General features: G+C 45.1%; 1 protein-coding gene across 2 annotated transcripts in view; it reads right to left on the reverse strand.

The window, feature by feature from the left end:
- The window catches only part of TTC28 (tetratricopeptide repeat domain 28), a 496,060-nt gene that overhangs the window by 445,448 nt on the left and 29,390 nt on the right, over nucleotides 1-21,222 (reverse strand). For both annotated transcript variants that reach the window (XM_043529451.1, XM_037878986.2), the window contains exon 2: nucleotides 16,885-17,163. In XM_043529451.1, coding sequence (XP_043385386.1) covers nucleotides 16,885-17,163 — 279 coding nt within the window. The remainder of the gene's footprint in view (nucleotides 1-16,884; nucleotides 17,164-21,222) is intronic.

Genomic DNA, 21,222 nt, shown 5'->3' on the forward strand with positions numbered 1-21,222 from the left:
GGAACATTGGAATTGCCATGCCGGATGAGATTAGTGGTCCACCAAGATCAGTATGCTGTCTCTAACACTAACTTTTATCAGATATTTCAGAGGGAGGTGCAAAATACCTTGCAGCAAGCAGTTATGAATTAAACTGCCCATAGAGAAAATCTCTTTTGGACCTCTATTAGTTAGAGATGGGTAGATGTCCTGAAGCATAACTGTATACTTATTACTATCCAGTTTATTGCACTGAACGCAGCATGTATGATTGCAAAAAAGATTGCGGGCATTTAATTTCTTACCTAGCAGCCTAAGTTTTATCTCCAGGACCTCTCTTCTACCTTTCCCTGCCTCACTGGTACATATATGTACCACAACCATCGTCTTCATCCTAGCACTGCCTGCAAGTCTGTCTAGATGTCTTGAGAGGTCTGCAGCCTTCGCACCCAGCAGGCAATTCACCATGCACTTCTCCCAGTCATTACAAACCCACTACCTATGTTTCTAATAATTGAATCCCCGATAACTATTACCTGGCTCTTCCTAACAACAGGGATCTCACCCCCGGAGAGAGAACCTCAGTGCGAGAGGATACTATGACATCAACTAGAAGAAGGGTCCCAACAATGTGGTCATTTCCCTCCACTCCAACTTCATGTACTCCTTCCCCAAAATTTTCATCCTCCTCAACAGCACAGAAGCTGTCAGATTGGGGGTGGGACTTCTCTACTGTGTCCTTGAAAGTCTCATCATGTGCCATGCACCCGGAGCTGGAGATTTTGAAAGCAGTAGTTCCCGTTGGTCCGTGCATGCGCCTTTGCTCCTTCTCAGGGTTTTGTCTGAGGCAATAAAGGGCAGACCAACCACACCCTCAGTTCCTTCTCAGCTGCAGCAGACGGGAAGGAGGGCGGGACTGGAATAGAGATAGGGATCACACATCTCAAAGAACCTCCAGTTACAGGTAAGTAACCTCCGCCTCTTCAAGTGATGGTCCCTACTACTGTATTCCACTGAGGGTGATTAACAAGTAGTACCTAGGTAAGAGGAGGGTGTGAGGAAGATGATGGAACTGTGGAGCAGAAAACAACCACACCGAATGAGGCATCTGTCGCAGAGTCTCGCACCAAGGCTCAATAGAAAGAGAAGGTATGTACCGATTGCCACATGTCCACCTTACATATGTCCGTAAAAAGCATTTCGTGAAGCGTGGCCATATTTGATGCTTAAGCTCTTGTGGAGTGGGCTCATATCCAGTGGTGAGCTGGAGCCAGTTCGCACCAGTTTGCTAGAACCAGTTGTTAAATTTAGAAGCCCTTTTAGAACCGGTTGTTCTGGGAGGGACAACCGGTTCCAAAAGGGCTTCTAAATTTAACCAGCCAAAAGTGGTGCCTTAGGCGCCAACTCCATGGGTGCTCCAGGCCTGGAGCACCCAAGGGGAAAATTTGGTGGGTGTAGAGCACCCACTGGCAGCTCCCCGCCCCACCCCTGGCCCCAAGCTCACCTCCGCTCTGCTCCGCCCCGCTCTGCTTCTCCGCCCCCTCAGCTGGGGCAGGCTGAGAAGCGGGCAGCAGCTTCCCGCTCAGGCCCTGGAGGTGAGCTGGGATGGGGGCGCGAGGAGGGCCGCCCGTGCTGAAGCAGGTAACCCGGGGGGGAGGGGGGGCCACAGGAGAACCACTCCCTGCCCCAGCTCACCTCTGCCACCCTTTGCCTGAGGCGGGAAGCCGCCACCTGCTTCTCAGCCTGCCCCAGCTTCCCGCTGAACAGCTGATTCGCGGGAAGCCGCGGAGGGGGTGGAGAAGCAGAGCGGGGCAGCGCGTTCAGCAGAGGAGGAGGAGCAGAGGTGAGGTGATCTGGGGCCAGGCGCGGGATGGGGAGCTGCCGGTGGGTGCTCTGCACCCACCAAATTTTCCCTGTGGGTGCTCCAGCCCCGAAGCACCCAGGGAGTCAGTGCCTAAAGCGCCACTTTTGATGTGATCAGTGGGGGAGCGGCCATTCCCCCGCCCCTAAGAGCCAGAGGGACCTGCCAGATACTTCCTGGGAGCTGCTCCAGGTAAGCACCTCCAGGACTCCCCACCTCGCCCCCCCCGGCAGATGCCTCTGGCTCTTAGGGGTGGGGTGGGCACCCACTACGGTAGCCCACGAGACCCTCCTGCCCAGTTCTGTGGGTAGTCAGGGGACAGGGGAAGGGGTTGGATGGGGCAGGGGTCCTGGGGGGTGGGGGTAGGCAACAACCCCCTCATGGGGTGAGGAGGGAACCGGTTGTTAAGATTTTGGCAGCTCATCACTGCTCGTATCCCATGGGGTGGAGACAGCCCAGATAACTGATAAAATGTAATGCACCCTGAAACCCACTTAGAAATCCTCTGAGTGAAAACAGCTTGCCCTTTAATCCTTTCAGCTATAGCAATAAACAGTCTGGGGGACTTCCTGAATGGTCTCATTCTCTGCAGGTAGAAGGCCAAGACCCTGTGGATGCTGAGGGAGTGAAAGCGCTGTTCCTCCACTGAGGCGTGAGGCTTTGGAAAGAAAGCAGCTAAGTGTATGGGTTGCTTGAGATGAAAATGTGATACAATCTTTGCTAGGAACTTGGGGTGCAAGCGCAGGGTAACTTTGTTCTTATGGAATGTGGTAAATGGGGGATCTGCCATCATGGTGCCCACTTCACTTATCCTTCTCATGGAAGTAATAGCTGCCAGAAAGGCAACCTGCAAGGAGAGGACAGACAGGGAGTGTAAGGCCAGAGGCTTGAAGGGTGACTTCATCAACATCATGAGGACATGGTGGAGGTCCCATTTGGAAGCAATCGATTGAATGGGAGGATAAATTCGTAGGAGGCCTTTCCATAACCTGGTAGTCAATGGGTGAGTAAAGACAGAGTGCCCTTCCACTCGGGGGTGGAAGAGAGTGATAGCAAGTATGTGCACCTTGATGGAGTTGAGAGCGAGGCCTAACATCTTCAGGGAGAGGAGATAGTCCAAAAGAAGAGACTGTCCACATCTTCAAGGGCAAGACCCCTCTCTTGGGCCCCTGAAGTGAACCACTTCCACTTGACCCCACAGGATCACCTTGTGAACTCTTTTCTGTTACTCAAGAAGATGCCTTGTACTGCTGATGAACTTTCTTGCTCTAGTGAAGATGCCCATCCAAAAACCAAGCTCTGAGGTGAAGAGTCTGGGGATAAGGATGCTGGATCCATCCACCTTGTTAAGTCACATTCAGCCTTGCTCAGGAGATCAAGTATTTTCACTTTTAGGACCACTGCCATTTCTGATATTTGTTTCTCTCTTCCTTCCCGTTTCTCTTACTGCTTTTCTTCCCTCTGCATTTCCTTCCCTGGAGCAACTCACAATTCTCCTGCACCATGGAGCATCACTTACACCCCATTCCCAAGGCCATCTGATAGAATGCTCAGTAATAAAATAGTCAGTGACATATGGTGTCATTGTTAGGCTTTGGATTTAACATCTCTATGAGATTAATGAGCCAGAGGAGTCCATACCTTGCCAAAACTTGTCAGCAAGTTAAAGAAGTATGGGCTGGATGAATGCACTATAAGGTGGGTAGAAAGTTGGCTAGATTGTCGGGCTCAACGGGTAGTGATCAATGGCTCCATGTCTAGTTGGCAGGCGGTGTCAAGTGGAGTGCCCCGGGGTCGGTCCTGGGGTCGGTTTTGTTCAATATCTTCATAAATGATCTGGAGGATGGTGTGGATTGCACTCTCAGCAAATTTGCGGATGATACTAAACTGGGAGGAGTGGTAGATACGCTGGAGGGCAGGGATAGGATACAGAGGGACCTAGACAAATTGGAGGATTGGGCCAAAAGAAACCTGATGAAGTTCAATAAGGATAAGTGCAGGGTCCTGCACTTAGGACGGAAGAACCCAATGCACAGCTACAGACTAGGGACCGAATGGCTAGGCAGCAGTTCCGCGGAAAAGGACCTAGGGTTACAGTGGACGAGAAGCTGGATATGAGTCAGCAGTGTGCCCTTGTTGCCAAGAAGGCCAATGGCATTTTGGGATGTATAAGTAGGGGCATAGCGAGCAGATCGAGGGACGTGATCGTTCCCCTCTATTCCACATTGGTGAAGCCTCATCTGGAGTACTGTGTCCACTTTTGGGCCCCACACTACAAGAAGGACGTGGATAAATTGGAGAGAGTCCAGCGAAGGGCAACGAAAATGATTAGGGGTCTGGAACACATGACTTATGAGGAGAGGCTGAGGGAACTGGGATTGTTTAGTCTGCGGAAGAGAAGAATGAGGGGGGATTTGATAGCTGCTTTCAACTACCTGAGAGGTGGTTCCAGAGAGGATGGTTCTAGACTATTCTCAGTGGTAGAAGAGGACAGGACAAGGAGTAATGGTCTCAAGTTGCAGTGGGGGAGGTTTAGGTTGGATATTAGGAAAAACTTTTTCGCTAGGAGGGTGGTGAAACACTGGAATGTGTTACCTAGGGAGGTGGTAGAATCTCCTTCCTTGGAAGTTTTTAAGGTCAGGCTTGACAAAGCCCTGGCTGGGATGATTTGATTGGGGATTGGTCCTTCTTTGAGCAGGGAGTTGGACTAGATGACCTCCTGAGGTCCCTTCCAAGCCTGATATTCTATGATTCTATGAAAGCCATTGTTACACGCTGTCTGCAGACTCTGGAAGACAAACCTGCTTTGATTTACGGTGGCTTCATATTTGAAAACTTAATTTTAAAATCAGGGATATAAACTTTTTTTAAACAAAAAAAAGTTTGATTCTGTAGAACGTGAATATGCAATGCTAACTACATAAATACAAAGTTTACCTGTTGTACTTTTATTACCCTCATATTTCTAGAGTCACACTCCAAAAACTTATGGTTAAAAATCTAACCAATAGTTCGCCCATATCTGTAACTAAATTTAGATATGCCTAGATAGTCTTAAGTGCCAAATGCTAGCTTAAAAACACACACAAAAAATGCTCTTTACTAGTTTTCTATATTATCTTCCGAAGTTGCATAATGTGAATCTGCTGAGCAACCAGGGTCCCACTGATTAATACATTATAATTGTACATGATTACACACAATATTTCTGGAAATGTCCTCTCTCAAATGGGTCAAATTCATAGTTTAATTTCTCTGCTAGACACACTATCAAGTCAATCTTACTGTCATCAAGAGGTTTTATTCCTGCAATATAGATTACTGCGGAAGATCTAGAGAGGCTAAGCTCTAATGCACACACCTCTCAGGGTCACTACACGGTCCTCATGAATAATTTTCCTTTGGATTAGTGAAAAAATAACTTTTTTTCAAGCGTTTATTATATTTATGGTAGTTTTACAGAGTTATGTTAATCTATTATGGCTTGACAATTAGTTCCTGATCTGTGTTTTAGATCCAAATGTTACACTACAGCTGAAGCTATGCCACTGCAGCGCAGACAACAACAATGGAAGGTATTTTTCCATCACTGTAGTAAATCCACCCCAGAGACGCTAGCTAGGTTGACAGAAGAATTCTTAAATCAGCCTAGGTGTACCTACTGTGGGGGTTAGGTTGACCTAATTACATTGTACAAGGAGTGAAATTTTTTACTGCCCTAAGTGATATAGCTAGGTCGACCTAAGTTTTGGGTGTAGACCAGGCCTAAGATCAAAATTTAAATTGTGCAAAATTAAGCATGACTGCACTAGAGAGTAACTTCTATTCAATTTGAGAATTAAGAATTACTACCAGGAACTGAGAAAGGAGACTGTTTAGCTGACAATTAGAATCACCAGTGGAATACTCCTTTTATTTACATTCAGACGGTTTCAAGCACCCAGTCTTGGGGTTGAAAGGCAACACAGGACACAGGAACTAATAGTTTCTAAAGAATTGGAAAAACTGTAAATCAAATATAGAGGAAAGGAAATTAAAATCCAACTCTTACTCTTGTTCCAATCTTCCTTAAGGGAATTCCCAAAATACAGCTTAGTTCCCCTAATACTATGCTCTCTGTTGTACTTTTATTGTCCTTGTATTTCTGATTAGCATCCCAACAATAAATATTTAAACAAAAAAATAGCAGGTACTAAAACTCAACCTCGGAGACTCAAATTATAACAAGTACTACGTATTGGTACGATATACTGTGTACTCCCATAATAATTGCTCAAAACCTGGAGTATTTCAAGGTGAATTATACCAATCTGTAACATTAATTGGCCTATTGACTTTCAACTCTCTTCCAGTTATTGAAGTGCAAGTTTGTGCAGCACCTTATTCCATGTCAGTGAAGGATGAAGAGAGTCTGTTAAAGCAGGAATTTACAAGAAAGTCATGCTGAAAACAGAAAGGGAATTCATGTCTTTGGACCACTCTGCGAAGTCCTCAGCCTCAAATTTCCACCACTAAAGAGGCTGTTGGGTTTTTGTTAATGATCCTAGGAATCAGTGGAGCCTTTTTGTAACTTTCAAAAAACGACTTGGATCGACATGTACACAGCCAAACAAGAACTCATTTGGAGAATACAGTCATCTCCAGTAATCCCGGTAAAGAAAGGAAAGAAAAGTGACAAAATGTTACTCTAATGGAGTTCTGCTCAAATTTTACAAGCTTTGGATAAAGGGCTCATACCAATGCACTCACAGGAAAACTCTAAAAAATCATTTTAAAATCAACTCAAGATCCCAAACTAGAAACAATCTACAAGAAAACTTTAAAATAGCAAATAATTACATATAAAAAACAGCTTTACTTACCTCCAAGCTTCATTTTAATCAGTTCCTGAAGGGGATAGGGAGAGATATCAAACACTACTCAGGTCAAAGCATTTTTCTGTATTCTCTGCAACTGTTTTAGATGCTTGTGGTAAAGAATGTATCAGAAAAACTTGGATTTGAACGCTATTTGGATTTGTGCTCCCCAGATACATGGAAACTAAATACTGTGTAGGTAAAAAAAACCCTCAGTTCCTAAAAAACACAATACTACCTCTACAACTCATAAAGCTCCCCGTACTGGCTAATTAATGGAATTGCTTTGACTCTAAAGAAAACCTAAGCTTCTAATTTCCCAAAAGGATGTGTGTGTTCTGCCACTGAACACAAGGAAAAATTCCACTCCTATACACTGGTGAATTGAGCAAAGATTTAAAGAAAAGAATGTTGATATGGGATATAACACTATATTTTATGTTGTGACATATACAACATATATATTAGGTTTTTCATGGTGCCCATCATCTTATTATCAGACTGATACCACATTGAAAATGAATCTCACAACGAAGCAAGATGATTGTAATCAGTACAGTATATGATCAGGGACAGCTTATCAGAATCTTGTTTACATTAACAAAAAAACAGTGAGACATACTGTGCTTTTTCTAGATTATATTAAATTGTAAAATCCATTCTGAAATTTATGGCATTCTCAGAACACAGAACTAGTTAAGTAGTCCCCAAACTATGGTTTACAAATAATTTCTTTCAGATTCATATCCCTCATAAGCAATCAGACGTAATTGAGAAAGTACGCCAATTCCACCTAGCAGTCCTCCAGTTCCCAACGAAACACAGACTGATATCACTCAGACCAACATTTTTGGAGAATATTTTTCTAGAAAAAAATAAGTGAAAGATGATAAAACAAAGAGAACAAAACCTCGCTGACCTGGTAGAAGTCTCACTTCATCCTTGGCCTGGAGAATAGCTGTCAGCAAGATGGGGTAATGAGAAAATTCACTTGTGTGTTTGCCTTTCAAATAAACAACAAAGGCTCCTCTGTGCTTCCTCCATAAAGGAGGAAAAAAAAGACCCAAGAGCCCCAGCCACTGCAAACAACAAAATCCCTTTCCTTCAGTGTAGATTTCACCACCATTTCAGGGAAACTCCAGAGAGGAAATATACAAAGTACAGCTCAGCCCAGAGACTCTCAGAGCACAGCATATTAAATACGCTTAAGTAAGTATTCTATTGTCAGTACTAAAGTCATTACAGATAATTAGTGTTTATTTTATGCCATGACCTATGTTAATGAGGCTAAGACTGCTGCTCTTGTTAGACCACTGAAAATAGCTAGCTTCAGCACTCCAATGTGTAGTATCAGAAGCGAGCAAAACTTGGTCAACACATTTTAGATGTGGACAGACTCACTTTTAAGGGGACACTAGCCCCCTATCCTTGCTTACGCTGGTAGTTCACAGATAATAGAATTAATAACCACTAATTTTAAGAAGTGTAACATGACACAGACTTTTCTGTATACGAAATGAAAATAACTGGTTTCGTAAAGATTTTACATTTTAAGTTCCATTTTTATTAGACTGTATATTTTTAATTGACATTTTGAATACAGTCATATTGGTGCCTGTTTTTGTCAGACCTGTACAATGATAAACATGCCTTTGGGGGGAATGTTCTACTCAAGAGAAAGGTACAGAGACTTTGTCAGGAATAAAGAACAAAACTTTGGACAAGCTTCTAGATTAAAAATAACGGAAAGTCAGATTTTGTTTCTTTTTGTATTCTAAAACAGACATGAGTATGACTATGGTCTTGGACAGCTGATAAATTTGCTCCAACCCCAAACACATAGGGGAAGAGCCCCATTACTTAACAAGCCAAATAGAAATGGCAAGAGTTGTGCAAAGAAATAAAATGTTTTGGATGATAAAATTAAAACAGTAATAAACTGGAGAAAATGGAGAAGAAATAAGGACATGAAGTAGGGCACGTACAGAGGAATGACCAAATACAGAATTGAGGAATAACTGCAAGGCAGAAATGTCTAGAGATTACTGTGGTGCTAAAACAAAGTATTACTGCAGGTAAATACTTCCATAGTCAGATTCAGCATCCATAGTGACTGCTTCACCTCAGCAAAACTGACAAAGATTCAAGACACAGAACAGACACAAACAACAAAGGAAGATGCCTTCGGCAGCTCTTGGACATCACATCAGTTTCGTAGGTACAAATATGTTTTATAAGCCAACACTCAAAACTGTCATTGTCCAGCAGCCAAACATGGACAAAGCAGAGTTTGGCAATACTCGCAAAATCATCTAAAGCCAATCTAATCTGAAACAATTTCTGCTGGACCAACAATTTAGGCCAAAGAGATTCCTGTGCAGGAGAATGAGAAAAATACATAGCCAGCAGCAAAACATAATGCAGAGGGTGAAAAAAAAAATTCAGCTGGGGATTTTCATTATCTCAATTACTGTGTTGCATGATGGCAGCTTTTTTAAAAGACAAGGAAATTGTCCTGCTGAGACATTTTCATCAGATCTCCATCCAGGATAATCATGGCTTAAAACAGCCACTGTGTTTACTTTGTTGATCGAGCTGTCTAGTCAGCAAATAGAATTGCACTGTGAATGTGTTTATTTCATATTCTTTTATCCACTGCGCACTATGTCAAGTGAACACTGAAAATCTTAAATCCTCGCATACAGAAACAGAGGAACAATTGCCATACTGGCTCAGACCCGTTATCCATTTATTCCAATACAGTTTCCAACTGAGGCCAGCACCAGATACTTTAGAGAAAGGTTTAAGAAACGCTGCAGTAGGTAGATACGGGACAATTTGCCTCCCCATATTAGGTCTCATTCTGGTCTCTAATAGTTAGAGGGTGGCTTAGGCCAGGGGCGGGCAAACTTTTTGGCCTGAGGGCTACATCGGGTGTCCAAAATTGTATGGGGGGGCCGGTTAAGGGAGGCTGTGCCTCCCCAAACAGCCAGGCATGGCCCAGCCCCCAATCCCTATCGGATTGGCCCCTTGCAGCCCCTCCCCCCCCGGGATTCCTACCCCATATGACCCCCCGTTCCCTGTCCCCTAACGGCCCCCAGGGGACTTCTTCCCCATCCACCACCCCCTGCTCCCTGTCCCCTGACCGCCCCCAGACCTCCCACCCGACTGCCCCCCACCTCCTCATCCAACCCCCCCTCTCATTCCTGACTGCCCCCCAGGACCCCTGCCCCATCCAACCACCCCTGCTCCCTGTCCCCTGACCATCCCAGGAACCCATGCCCCTGACTAACCCCCACCGCCCCATCGAAACCCCCTCTCCTTCCTGACTGCCCTTCCGGGACCCATGCCTCCATTCAACCCCCATTTCCCACCCTCTGACCACCCCGACTCCTATCCACCCCCTCAAACTCACCTGCTCTCTATCCAACACCCCCTGCTCCCTGCCACGCAGGTGGCTGGCGGCGCTACAGCCACACCACCGTGCAGAACAGAGCAACGGGTCAGGCCGGGCTCTGCAGCCCCCGCCCAGAGCACTGCGCCAGCAGCCCAGTGAGCTGAGGCTGCGGGGGAAAGGGGTACAGTGGGGGAGGGGCCGGGGCTAGCCTCCTAGGCTAGGAGCTCAGGGGCCGGGCAGGAGGATCCCGCAGGCCGGATGTGACCTGCGGGCTGTAGTTTGCCCACCTCTGGCTTAGGCCCTGAAGCATAAGGTTTTATCTCCCTTCCAAAATTTGTTAGCAGTAAACTACAATTCTAAGATATTTCTTTTTTCCATAGAAATAGCCAATCCTTCTTTGAATCTTCCTCAATTCTTGGCTTCAAAGCCTGCAGTCATTTGCAAAGGGGTTATTCTGTGGCTCTAACATGGGACAGATAATTCCATAGTGCTCCAAAGCAAGAAGGTTCAAATCCACACAAACAGCCAGTGAGAAGGGAGTTATTTCAATGCTTTATAACATGGGACAGGCTGAGTTCAGGATCAGCTGGAGATAGGGGTCATTCATTAGCTCTCTACCATGAGAATGGCTGACTGCACAGGCTCACCCTAGGTAGCGTAGGGATGGAAGGAGGAGGAGGAAGAGTCATTCCGCAAGTTACCTGAGACATGTTGCTTCAGGACTAGCACAGGAGGAGGTTATGACAGAGGCACATTTGATATGGAAATTTGTGCTAATTGCAAATTAGAGTGGGAGGGAAGCATTAAAGCTGGTCAGAAAATTTCCACTGAAACAAAATTCACCAAAACAGGAAAAAGTTTGTTTTTTGTTTTTTTGTGAGAAAAAGTGTGCTTTCCTACCAGGCCACTAGCATACCGGAATTCTGTCTCAAGAAGAGAAATGCTTCTGATTGAACTATAAACTCTCCAATATAAACTACAGTTCAGAATGAACAGCTAGGAATGTCTTTAAATTTGGTTTGTATCTTGAGTTGATTGAGACTGTTTACAGGAAAACAGCACAATTAACATGCTGCCAAGGTAGGGCCACAGAAGAATGAGGCCTTTTTCGTATTAGTCTTTATTTATAGCGTGATAGTCATATCCTACAAGCAGTACTGCCAACTCTAAAAGGTTCAAAAATCATGAATGAAGCCCAGAGAAATAATGAAATTAATCCAAAAATCATGAGATTTTTAAAGAATATGTTATATTGTGTTTTTTTGGTCTGCTTTGATTTTTAATTCCTCCTACCCATCCACAGTATGTGTGAGAGACAATTAACATTGACCAACCTCCTAAATTTATTGGGAAGGTGATTTTGACCCCTGCTGCAGGAGCTCTCATCCCCATATGTGTCCATCCCCTGCCCAGCAATTAATTCTGTTCCCCCAACCTCCAAAATCAGTCCTGTCCCCCCACCCCAGCCTCTCATCAGTTCTAGCCCCAGAGCCTCACATCTGCTCCATCTGGGGTTCTTCATGAGCCTCTACCAACCTGGCCAGGAGCTGCAGCAGTGTCCCGTTCTTCCCCTTCCAGCTTTAAGGGAAGGGGGGCAGCACCAGAGGTTCTTCACTTCCCTTTGCACGTTGAGGGTGGGCTGGGGGTAGCACAGAGGAGCTCTCCCTGATCAAAGGGGGAGGGCGAATAGAGCCATTCTGAGCTGCTGGGATCTTTCTGTTCCCTCTTCCTCTTCTGTGAGAATGATGTTGGGTTGCAGAGGGAATGGGAAGAGAGCTCTGCCTGCTTCTTGGCTGCTCTACACCACGAGGTGGGAAAGTGGCACAAACAACCAATCAGAGGGGATTTTCTTTCTAGGGCTGAAATTTGCTAGAAGGCTGGAGCTTCTCATCACTGCAAAATTGGCTCCAGCCCTGGCCAAAATTCCATCACTCATGAAAAAAATCACGAGAATTGACAAGACGCATAGAGGCAAATTTAATCCACTGTAAAACTGAGTGCTTTGTCAAGAGGAAAGTTAAACCAAATATAGTTCCAAACTAGACCACTGGGGGATGCTGCTCATAGTGGCTACCACTCTGGGAAGAATAAGAGTAAGTGGGGGTTCAGGAAAAGGACCAACTTTGTGCAGGAAAGCCTGGAGAAGTTCCTCTGACTGTTTCATTTCTTATCTCAACAAAGATCTGTTGGGCTTTGCAAGCAAGTGTACATTTTATAATATAAACAAGATGGTTCTTTTCAAATTTATCCAAAATGGCAGGAACAAACAACATAGTAATAGTACCAACATCTAGCTCTTATATAGTTTTTTTCGCATGCAGGTCTCAAATCACTTTACAAAGGAGGTAAGCACCATTTTCCACCTGCAAAAAGGTGATAACTGGAGGCACAGAAAATAGGAATGGCTTGCCCAAGGTCACAGAGTGGGAGAGCTGGGATTAGAACAGAAAAGTCTCCCAAGTTCCAGTCCAATGCCATATCTACTGTGACACGTTGTCTCCTGTTACTGCCTACATTTTTTATTTTTGTTTAACTATGCAACTTTAACATTGCATTAATATAGGGGTTTCTTTGCATTTAATAGACTCTGATTTGATAACGCAGAAAGATGCCTTCAGGTAACAGAGCTAATCTTTTAAGCTAGTGAATTTCCTATTCCCTTTTAGTTTATTTTCCCTTTGATGCACAGGTCTATTCCTTTACCAGAGACTCATTTCAAAGGTCTCACTGTATTTCTGTCTGTGATTGGCATGTGAAAAATATTCTTTTACGAGGTCCTTCCATAACTATTCATTTAAGTGGGCTCCACTGTAAATCGTTACCAGATTTCTCAGTAACAAAAAACAAAACTATCCAAAAATGTACTGGCTTTTATACTCCGTGCCTCCGAGCATTTATACAATTGAACGAACTGGAAACTTGGAGATCACTTACAACTTTATTTTACATAGCGCCTGAAACTGTCCAAAATGTTTTATAGTATTCATTAATACAAGACAGAAGTTAGTAATGGAAGAGACCTATGAATTTCTAGTCCATCTCCCTGTCAAAGCAGAATTCTCCTTACTAATGCAGGATGTGGTACATGGTATAAATTACAGAACCAAGTGGTGCAAATAATATGGTGAATTATATTCCAGTAAAAACAACAGAGGAAGAGGCAGGGGAGAAAAGGTGTTCTGAGATAAGATCTAGAATGATACTGAAAATTAACAAAGTGGAGTGATTCAGGCAAGCTACTCCAGGCAGCAGGACCCCCAGGTTGGAAGGCTCTCATAACTACAATCATAGAATCACAGAAGATTAGGGTTGGAAGAGACCTCAGGAGGTCATGTAGTCCGACCCCCACAGAATCAATTAAATATGGAGATTCACATCCAAATCATTGTAATGTATATTTTTAGGGGTCTTTGGCAGACTCAATAAAAATAATGCTGTCTCCCCCTTCGGCCCACCCATCCAGAGTTTAGTGGGTCCTGGGACTTGCTGTGAAAAGTGATATTTGTATATTTGTTAATATCACAGCACACTTAATTGCTACCTGGAAGGCTATGAAAAGTGGTAAGTGATATTAACATACAAACAAGTATCACCTTTCACAGATAGCTAGTAAGTCTGCTGTGAAAAGTGATACTTGCATGTTCGTTAATACCACTTTTCACAGCAAGCCCCAGGACCCAGTAAACACTGGATGGGGGGGACCGAAGGGAGAGGCAGCAGGGGCTAGAGGTGATGGTGGGATGGATTCGAGGCCAGGAAGGCAGCAGGGGCCGGGGGCGATGGGGGTGGGTGATGAGCCCCACTGTGGCATGGCCAGAGCCAAGGCCTGGTGTCTGCTGCCATGTGGCCAGGGCCAGGGCTCAGTGCCAGTGGCCAGAACCCGGAGCTGGGGACAGGAACTGCGTGGCTGGAGCCAGGGATCAGAGCCTCCTGCCACACAGCCGGAGCTGTGGGCAACACCCAGAGCTAGTGCCTACCACTGCACGGCCAGAGCAAGGAGCTGGATGCCAGAGCCCAGGAGTGTGTGGCTGAAGCCAGCACCCACCACTCCATGCTTGGAGCCAGCAGCCAGGGGTTGGCCGTATGAGTCAGCTCCTGCCACCATATGGCCGGAGCCTGAGAACAGAGCTGTGAGTCAGCACCTGCTGCCATGCAGCTGGGGCAGGAGATCAGAACCATGGGCTAGGGTCGCGTTGCTGGAGCCCGGGGCCAGCACCCGCCACCACACGGCCAGAACTGGGGGCCAGAGGCCAACTGAAACTCTACGACCGGAGCTGGGGGTCAGAACTTGCTGCCCTGCGGCCAGAGCCAGGGGTTGGCATCTGGTTTGAGCCTGCTGCCCTGCAGCTGGGGTTTGGTGCCTGTGGCTATTGCCTGACACTGCGTGGCTGGAGCCCGGGACTGCAGACAGGAGCCAGCGCCTGCTGCCACACAGCTGGAACCAGGGGCCAGAGGCTGAAGCCCCGCAGCTGGAGACTATGGCTGCATAGCCAGAGCCAGAGGGAGAGAACGAGGGTCAATACCCACAGCCCCATGGTTGGAGGCCAGGGCTGCACGGCCAGGCTCCTGAAGTCCTGCCCCTGGAGCCTGTTGCACAAACCCCCTCTCCTCAACGTGGGTCAAGAACTCACCTGGCTCCTGCAGCGTTGCACCTCACCTCGCTCCAGAGGTGGTGCAGGATGGTGCATCCAGGAGCAAAAGGAAGAATGGGGAAGGGCCAATGCTATGCCCCACCCATCACCACCTAGGAGGCGGTCGTGGCCGCACGAAAACCCCCTGTTGGCTGCATTCGGCCACGGTGGCCACATTTGAGAAACGTTGACCTATACCATCCTCATCATCTTCATCAGGTCTACTGAAAGTGTTCTTTCCTTTTGGCATCATGAGTGGGCAGATCTTAGGAGAATATCTCCACTAATGTTTTACCAAACCTGCCTCTTAGTCTGGCTGTACTAGAAACCTTTCCTCCATGGAGAGGGAGTGCACTGGCCCGGCTGAGGCTTTAGGCATTTGCCCTACAAGGGGTTCAGAGAGGAGTTGAATTAATGACCAAAGTAAAAGGGCAACTTGAGTTGCCCAAGGCAGAAAACAAGGTTATCTTGTCTTAGACACAAGCCTTCAATTTTCAACAGCTGGGGATCCATTCCCAATTATGGGAAACAGATGCGGGGAAGGGGTCCCACAAGAAAGGCAGGCTAACCCACCCCTCAAAATGATGTTACGGAGTGCACACTGACTGAAGACTGATGCATGAATGACATTACTATGCAGGCTGCATCTGTGAGAACTGACCTGCTGAGCCCAGTTCCCCCATCCCCAAAGTCACCTAGAAGTTGCAGCCCCTGCCATTCCTCAAGACCTAGGACAAGCAGATGAGTGCACCAGTTAGCAGTAGGATGTCTAAGGAGTTTTAGAAGCAGCAGGAGCTTCACAGCAACTAATCCAGGACCACTTGCAGAAGGCCCATCCTTACCTCTAAGAGCAACATCCTGCTTTCTGCCTGGTGTGAACTCTCATCCCTGGGGTGCGGAAAAGGCAAAGCTCTCGTCAGAGAGGAGCTTTGCTTCCCCTTTTTAGGTATATGTCATGTTTATTTTAAATTGAGCCTGCAGCATGGAGATCAGCTCCTGCAAAGGCTCAGAAAACTCGGTTCTGCACCAACACATGGACAGGATTAACTGAAGAAAGGTACTTCAATAGGAGAAATTTCCAGCTTCAGAAAGAGTATTTTTGAATGGAAAGACATTGGAACCGAGTGCTTCAAAGATATCAGGGACAGGAATCTTCCTGTGCAGCTGTGAAGGCAGAACTGGCCACTTAGTGCAGCTTAGCACTCAGCCAAGTCAGCATCTGCCCCCAATCTCCCTGGAGACTGGAAACCCAACTTGAAGATCCCTGGACCTGAACATGAAGAAAAGCAGCCAAAATATCACACCACACATTGTAAAAACAGAAGGAATGCTGAAGGGTGAGATTCAGGAAAGTCAACACTAGAGTGATCTATGAAAAATACAACATAATGCTTTCTCTCAATGGAACACAATAGAAACCCACTGTCAGGCAACACCATTAAATAAATGCAGTGCTATCTCTGGGAGTCCCTATTTTATAGAAGGGCATCTATTTACCCTTTCTATGACAGATCAACATGTACGGTCATACCTTTCCATTGCTTGTCAGGTCTTACTGAGGACGTTGGGACATATGGAATTTCTTAAAAAATTATCAAGAACATACACCAAACAGAACAGCTCTAGAAAAACTAAATTTTAAGAAAAGCAGGAGGTGGTGACCTAAGCTGAAGTCCTTCGTTTTCTACTCTAATACCCTGTTACCAACAATCTCTATACAGTATGTTCCATTCTGCACACTGTTCTCTGAGGCTTTCAGAGCAAGATACTTCTAGCTGCTGCTGAATGTTTATTAGTGTAAATGTTAAGAGAGATGTCTGATCTTCACACACCATGAATGACATTTGTTTAAAAGGCTGAATCCAAAATCTTCACAAGGATCAGCAAAAAAGAATCCTTGCCAGGCAAGCTGAGGAAAAATAGGCCAACGTCTGTTTACACAGAAAATAGTTTAACTCTTAACAGGAAACTCAAATAAGTCAAGTAGCTTTTAACACAGAAAAATTTCTATTCTCCAGAGCCCCCGCCAAAGTGAACTGTAAGTAAAGAATGATTTATGTCCATCTCCATTATAACAAAATAATTACAGCCATAATAATACTGCAGGAGCTGCAACTCCCATAGAAAGTCTCTCACCAGAAGGGAAATGGGGTTTCCTACCTTTGGCCATTTAGGATTCAGGAGTCGTGCTTTGATTGCATCATCCAGTGCCTTGTCGTACTTCTGGATTTTCATGTACGCTGCAGATCGGTTACTGTACAGGATGCAATTCTGAGGGTCAACTCCCAGGGCTTCATTGTACAGCATAATAGCTGTATGAAAATCACCATCATGACAGGCCTGGTTACTCTGACGAACTTTCTCAACAAACTCAGCCTTGCTCAACATGGGGCCATCGGGGCTTCTTCCTCCAAAAGATTTTGATCCAAAGAGAGGAATCTACAGACAGAAAAAGTTATTAACCAAAAGTACTGATTACTCACTTTCATATCGTTTTATTAAAGATTTTAGAAGTAGAAGAAACAGTATAATAGAAAATAATACCATTAACATTTTAGCAATTTAAAATTTGGGACAGGGAATGAGAACTTCTTCCAATTTTTAAATTTGTTATTTATTGGTCATTTTGTACATTTTTTGTACCAGAGGTAACAAAAAACGTTCCCATGAAGCATGATCAGCAAACAATGTCTTCATGATCTCCTAGAAAGATGACTACCTCCTCCAGATATAAGACTAGTTAATACATCCTTGTAACTTACTGAACTCCACATGCTCATTGAGTTTTTGTTTAAATACAGCTGTCCTACTTGACTATCATTTCAAGCACATTCCCTGGTTAGAGTGGAAGAGAAGTGGTTTGCAGATTGGGAGAGGTTGGTAAATCAATGGGTTTGGTAGATGGGTCAACAAACACAAGTATGTGTGTGAAGATGTGTTGAGATGTCATTAAGCAAGTGTGAATATGTGGGCATACTCGTACAGAGAGGTTGGCGAGCAGATGTACACAAGTTAATGCCTATGAAGGGTCCACACCATGTCAAGAGAAGTTTGAGAGTGAGGGTGGACCAGGATTTACTGGGGACACACCCTAAAGAATCATCCTGTTGACTTGTTCGCTAGTGCTGTAGACTCCCTGCTCTCACGAAGGTCTGACAGTATCGGAAAGCACAGAAGTAGAAGTCTGCAATTACACTGTTTAGCGTCTTTCAATTATAAGCCTCTAAGGATGCAAAGCAAGCAGTAGTTTCTCATTCGAAAGGCTATTTTATGTGTTGATAACTTTGTAACAGACATTATGCACACATGGAATATTCAGAGACTATTGTATCAATTGTATAAATGTTATATGTATCTGTATGGGAGAGGTATTCTAAGGGGGAGTTATAGGAATTGCCTGCAGGAACTGAAGTCACTGGGCGTGAGAGTGGAGGGGGGCGTAATCAATGCAAATCTCAATGGAGAAGCCTCATCCCCACAGGGAAAACTTCATCTGCTCATTTAACCAAGCTCAAGAAACCGACAACCAAAGAAAGGAAAACTGTATAAACTGACCAGGCTGATACAGAAAGGGACACCACTCTCACATGATAAAAGATTGTCATGATGCTGTGACCAAGAGGAATAGGCCCAGCAGAAAGGGCCTGAAGGACTTTGAAACTCGCCAAAATCCTTGCCAAAAAGATGGATGACTGCCTGGTAAACTAAGACATTCATGTGAGCTGTTTATTTTTTTTCAAGATATATTTTCCCTGCTTTTGTTCTGAATACTTTATGAATGCTGGCTGGTCACTGGTTAACCCTGTGATGATTCCTGAGAAAGAGCAAAGCTGCAGGTGTTGAACTAAACTCAGACCTGCTCAGATAATCACAGTGAAATGCAGCCTAAATCCCCACTCTTCGGAAAGTGTTGTGGAATAGAGATGTAAGTGCCTTCAAGAAGGCCACAAAGGGGTCAGAGGTGCCTTGAGAACAGAGACAAAAACTCAACAACTTTGTTTTTTAACAGACATTTTGAAAGTCATCATCCAGAACATGAACTAACACCACCCATTAATCTGTGAACAGACAAACCTTCCTCATTGTTTTTATTTGCATTATTTTCATATAGTTCTGTCTCAACACTGACTCAAAAGCTGTAAAACAAAGTGTTGAACGACCCTATTTCAAAGCAGTCCACCTAGGGAAAACAGTTACTTACCTGTACAGTAAGCATTGTTCCTAGAGATCTGTTGTGCACTGTGACAAAGTTCCTCCTCTGCCTTGGTGGGTCCTGCGCTTATTGGCAGATTTGCTTGCCTCAGAGATCTCAGTTTGGCCACTTTTGCTAGTGGCTCAAACCTGCTGTTCACTCAGCTAACCTCATCACTGGCCAGCATAGGGAAAAGGAAGGAGAACAAACCCCACAGTCTCTTCCGGTCCACCTAGTGGGTCGAGGGGCAGGCCAGGGACTTTCCCCTCTGGTGGGACCCACAGTCCAGGTCAACTCCTACTGTATCCAATAGGGAGCTGGGGGGATGAGGGGAACCCAGGGCCCACCCTCTACTCCAGGTTCCAGCCCAGGGCCCTGTGGATCACTGATGTCTACAGTGTTTCATGTAACACCTGTGTGACAGCTACAACTCCCTTGACTACTTCCCCATGGCCTCCTCCCAACAGCTTCTGTATCCTGACCACAAGACCTTCCTCCTGACGCCAGACAGCGTTTGTACTCCTCAGTCCTCCAGCAGCACACCCTCTCACTCAGCTCCTTGCGTGCCCCTCACTGACTGAAGTGAGGTCCTTTTTAAACCAGGTGCCCTGATTAGCCTGCCTTAATTGATTCTAGCAGCTTCTTAATCAGCTCCAGGTGTCCTAATTAGCCTGTCTGCCTTATTTGGTTCCAGCAAGTTCCTGATTGTTCTGGAACTGCCCTTATTACCTTATCCAGGGAAAAGGGCCCTGCTTAACCTGGGGCTAAAATATCTTCCCAACTGAGGACTGTCTTAAAACCTATTTAAAATGGATTAATAAAAACTCAATGCTTTTTAACACACACACAAAATCACTCTCCTGTAGCCATCTGGCCCGACCCTGTCACAGCACATATACATTCCACAGCAGGTGTATGCACACCCAAGTCAGATATTTGCCAGCAGTATCAGTAGATAGGAGGAGGAGAGCAGGGGCTCATGCACTCTCAGATGATGGCATACAAGGGATGAGTCTGCTGCCTCCCTCTCCTTTCCTTTGCACCACTGTACATAATGTCTGAAGTAGTAAGGAAGGGGGAGGGTCATGGAACGTTTATGTGCACAACACATCTCTAAGAACAATGCGTGCTGTACAGAGAGTGGAGTCGCCATCACTGACAATTATTAAATCAAGATTGGATGTTTTTTCTAAAAGATCTGCTCTAGGAATTATTTTGGGGCAATTCTATGGCCTGTGTTATACAGGACGTCAGACTAGATCACAATAGTCCCTTCTGACCTTGGAATCTATGAATCTAGATAAGTAACCACTTTTTTCTCCTTTGAGTAATTGTGCACACATATATTCCACTGCAGGTGATTCATCAGCAGTTCCCTTACAGGTGGAGGGGCTTCTGGTCATCTGAACAGAGACTGTAACACTGACTTGCCAAAGCTGGCATCATCACAAGAGGCATGAGTGATGACATAATGTGTGGAAAAGATATGTACACGTGACCATGTTACTACTTTGCAGTATCTGCTATCAGAATATTGCTCAGAAAAGCTGATGAAAGTGTACTGAGCCCTGGTGAAGTGAGCCATTTTTCTCAGTAGAGGAGAGACTTTAGCATAGCTTAATGTACTCAAAAAAACCCAATGTGAAATTCTCTGAGCTGACACTGATTGACCTCTAACCGTCTCAGCACAGGCTACAAAAAGCCTGGGAGAGCCTCCGAAGAATCTAGTGCAGTTGAAGAAGGTGGTCAAATCTCCATGAACATCTAAGCTATGAAGTCTTTCTTCAGCTTTGAAAGAATGGGGTTTCAAGAAGACGACTAGAAGATCAATAATTTGGTTCTGATGGAAAGCTACCTTGTGCATAAAACTTGGGGTGTCACAGGCCTGACACACACATCAAAGCTCTATCACATTAATATGGAGTATAACTTCTTGGGGTGACCAAAGAGTTGACCTGCAGTTGAACAAGATGGGGCCCCCAGCCTTTGGTACGTGCATCCGTTACCAGAGCCACAGTCAATCTGGTGCAGTAACTGCAGCAGTACGTATATGCACACAATCACTCGAAGGAAAATCACATTATTTTCCTCTGGGCTAGTGTCAAATCTCAGCATTAAAGACGGATGGGAACTGTTTTTCGGGCTTTGGTGGATGGGATTAGCCCTGTATTAACAAATTCCAACATGAATCATAGATAGATTGTTTTTTGTATGGTAACATTAGCTACATTTAATCAATGTACTGGCTGCCTGGGGCTGCTGCCATAGAGACATACCCAAACTGCAAGTTCAAGAAAACATTAATA

Source organism: Chelonia mydas, chromosome 15, assembly GCF_015237465.2.
Source record: "Chelonia mydas isolate rCheMyd1 chromosome 15, rCheMyd1.pri.v2, whole genome shotgun sequence".
Taxonomy (NCBI): domain Eukaryota; kingdom Metazoa; phylum Chordata; order Testudines; family Cheloniidae; genus Chelonia; species Chelonia mydas.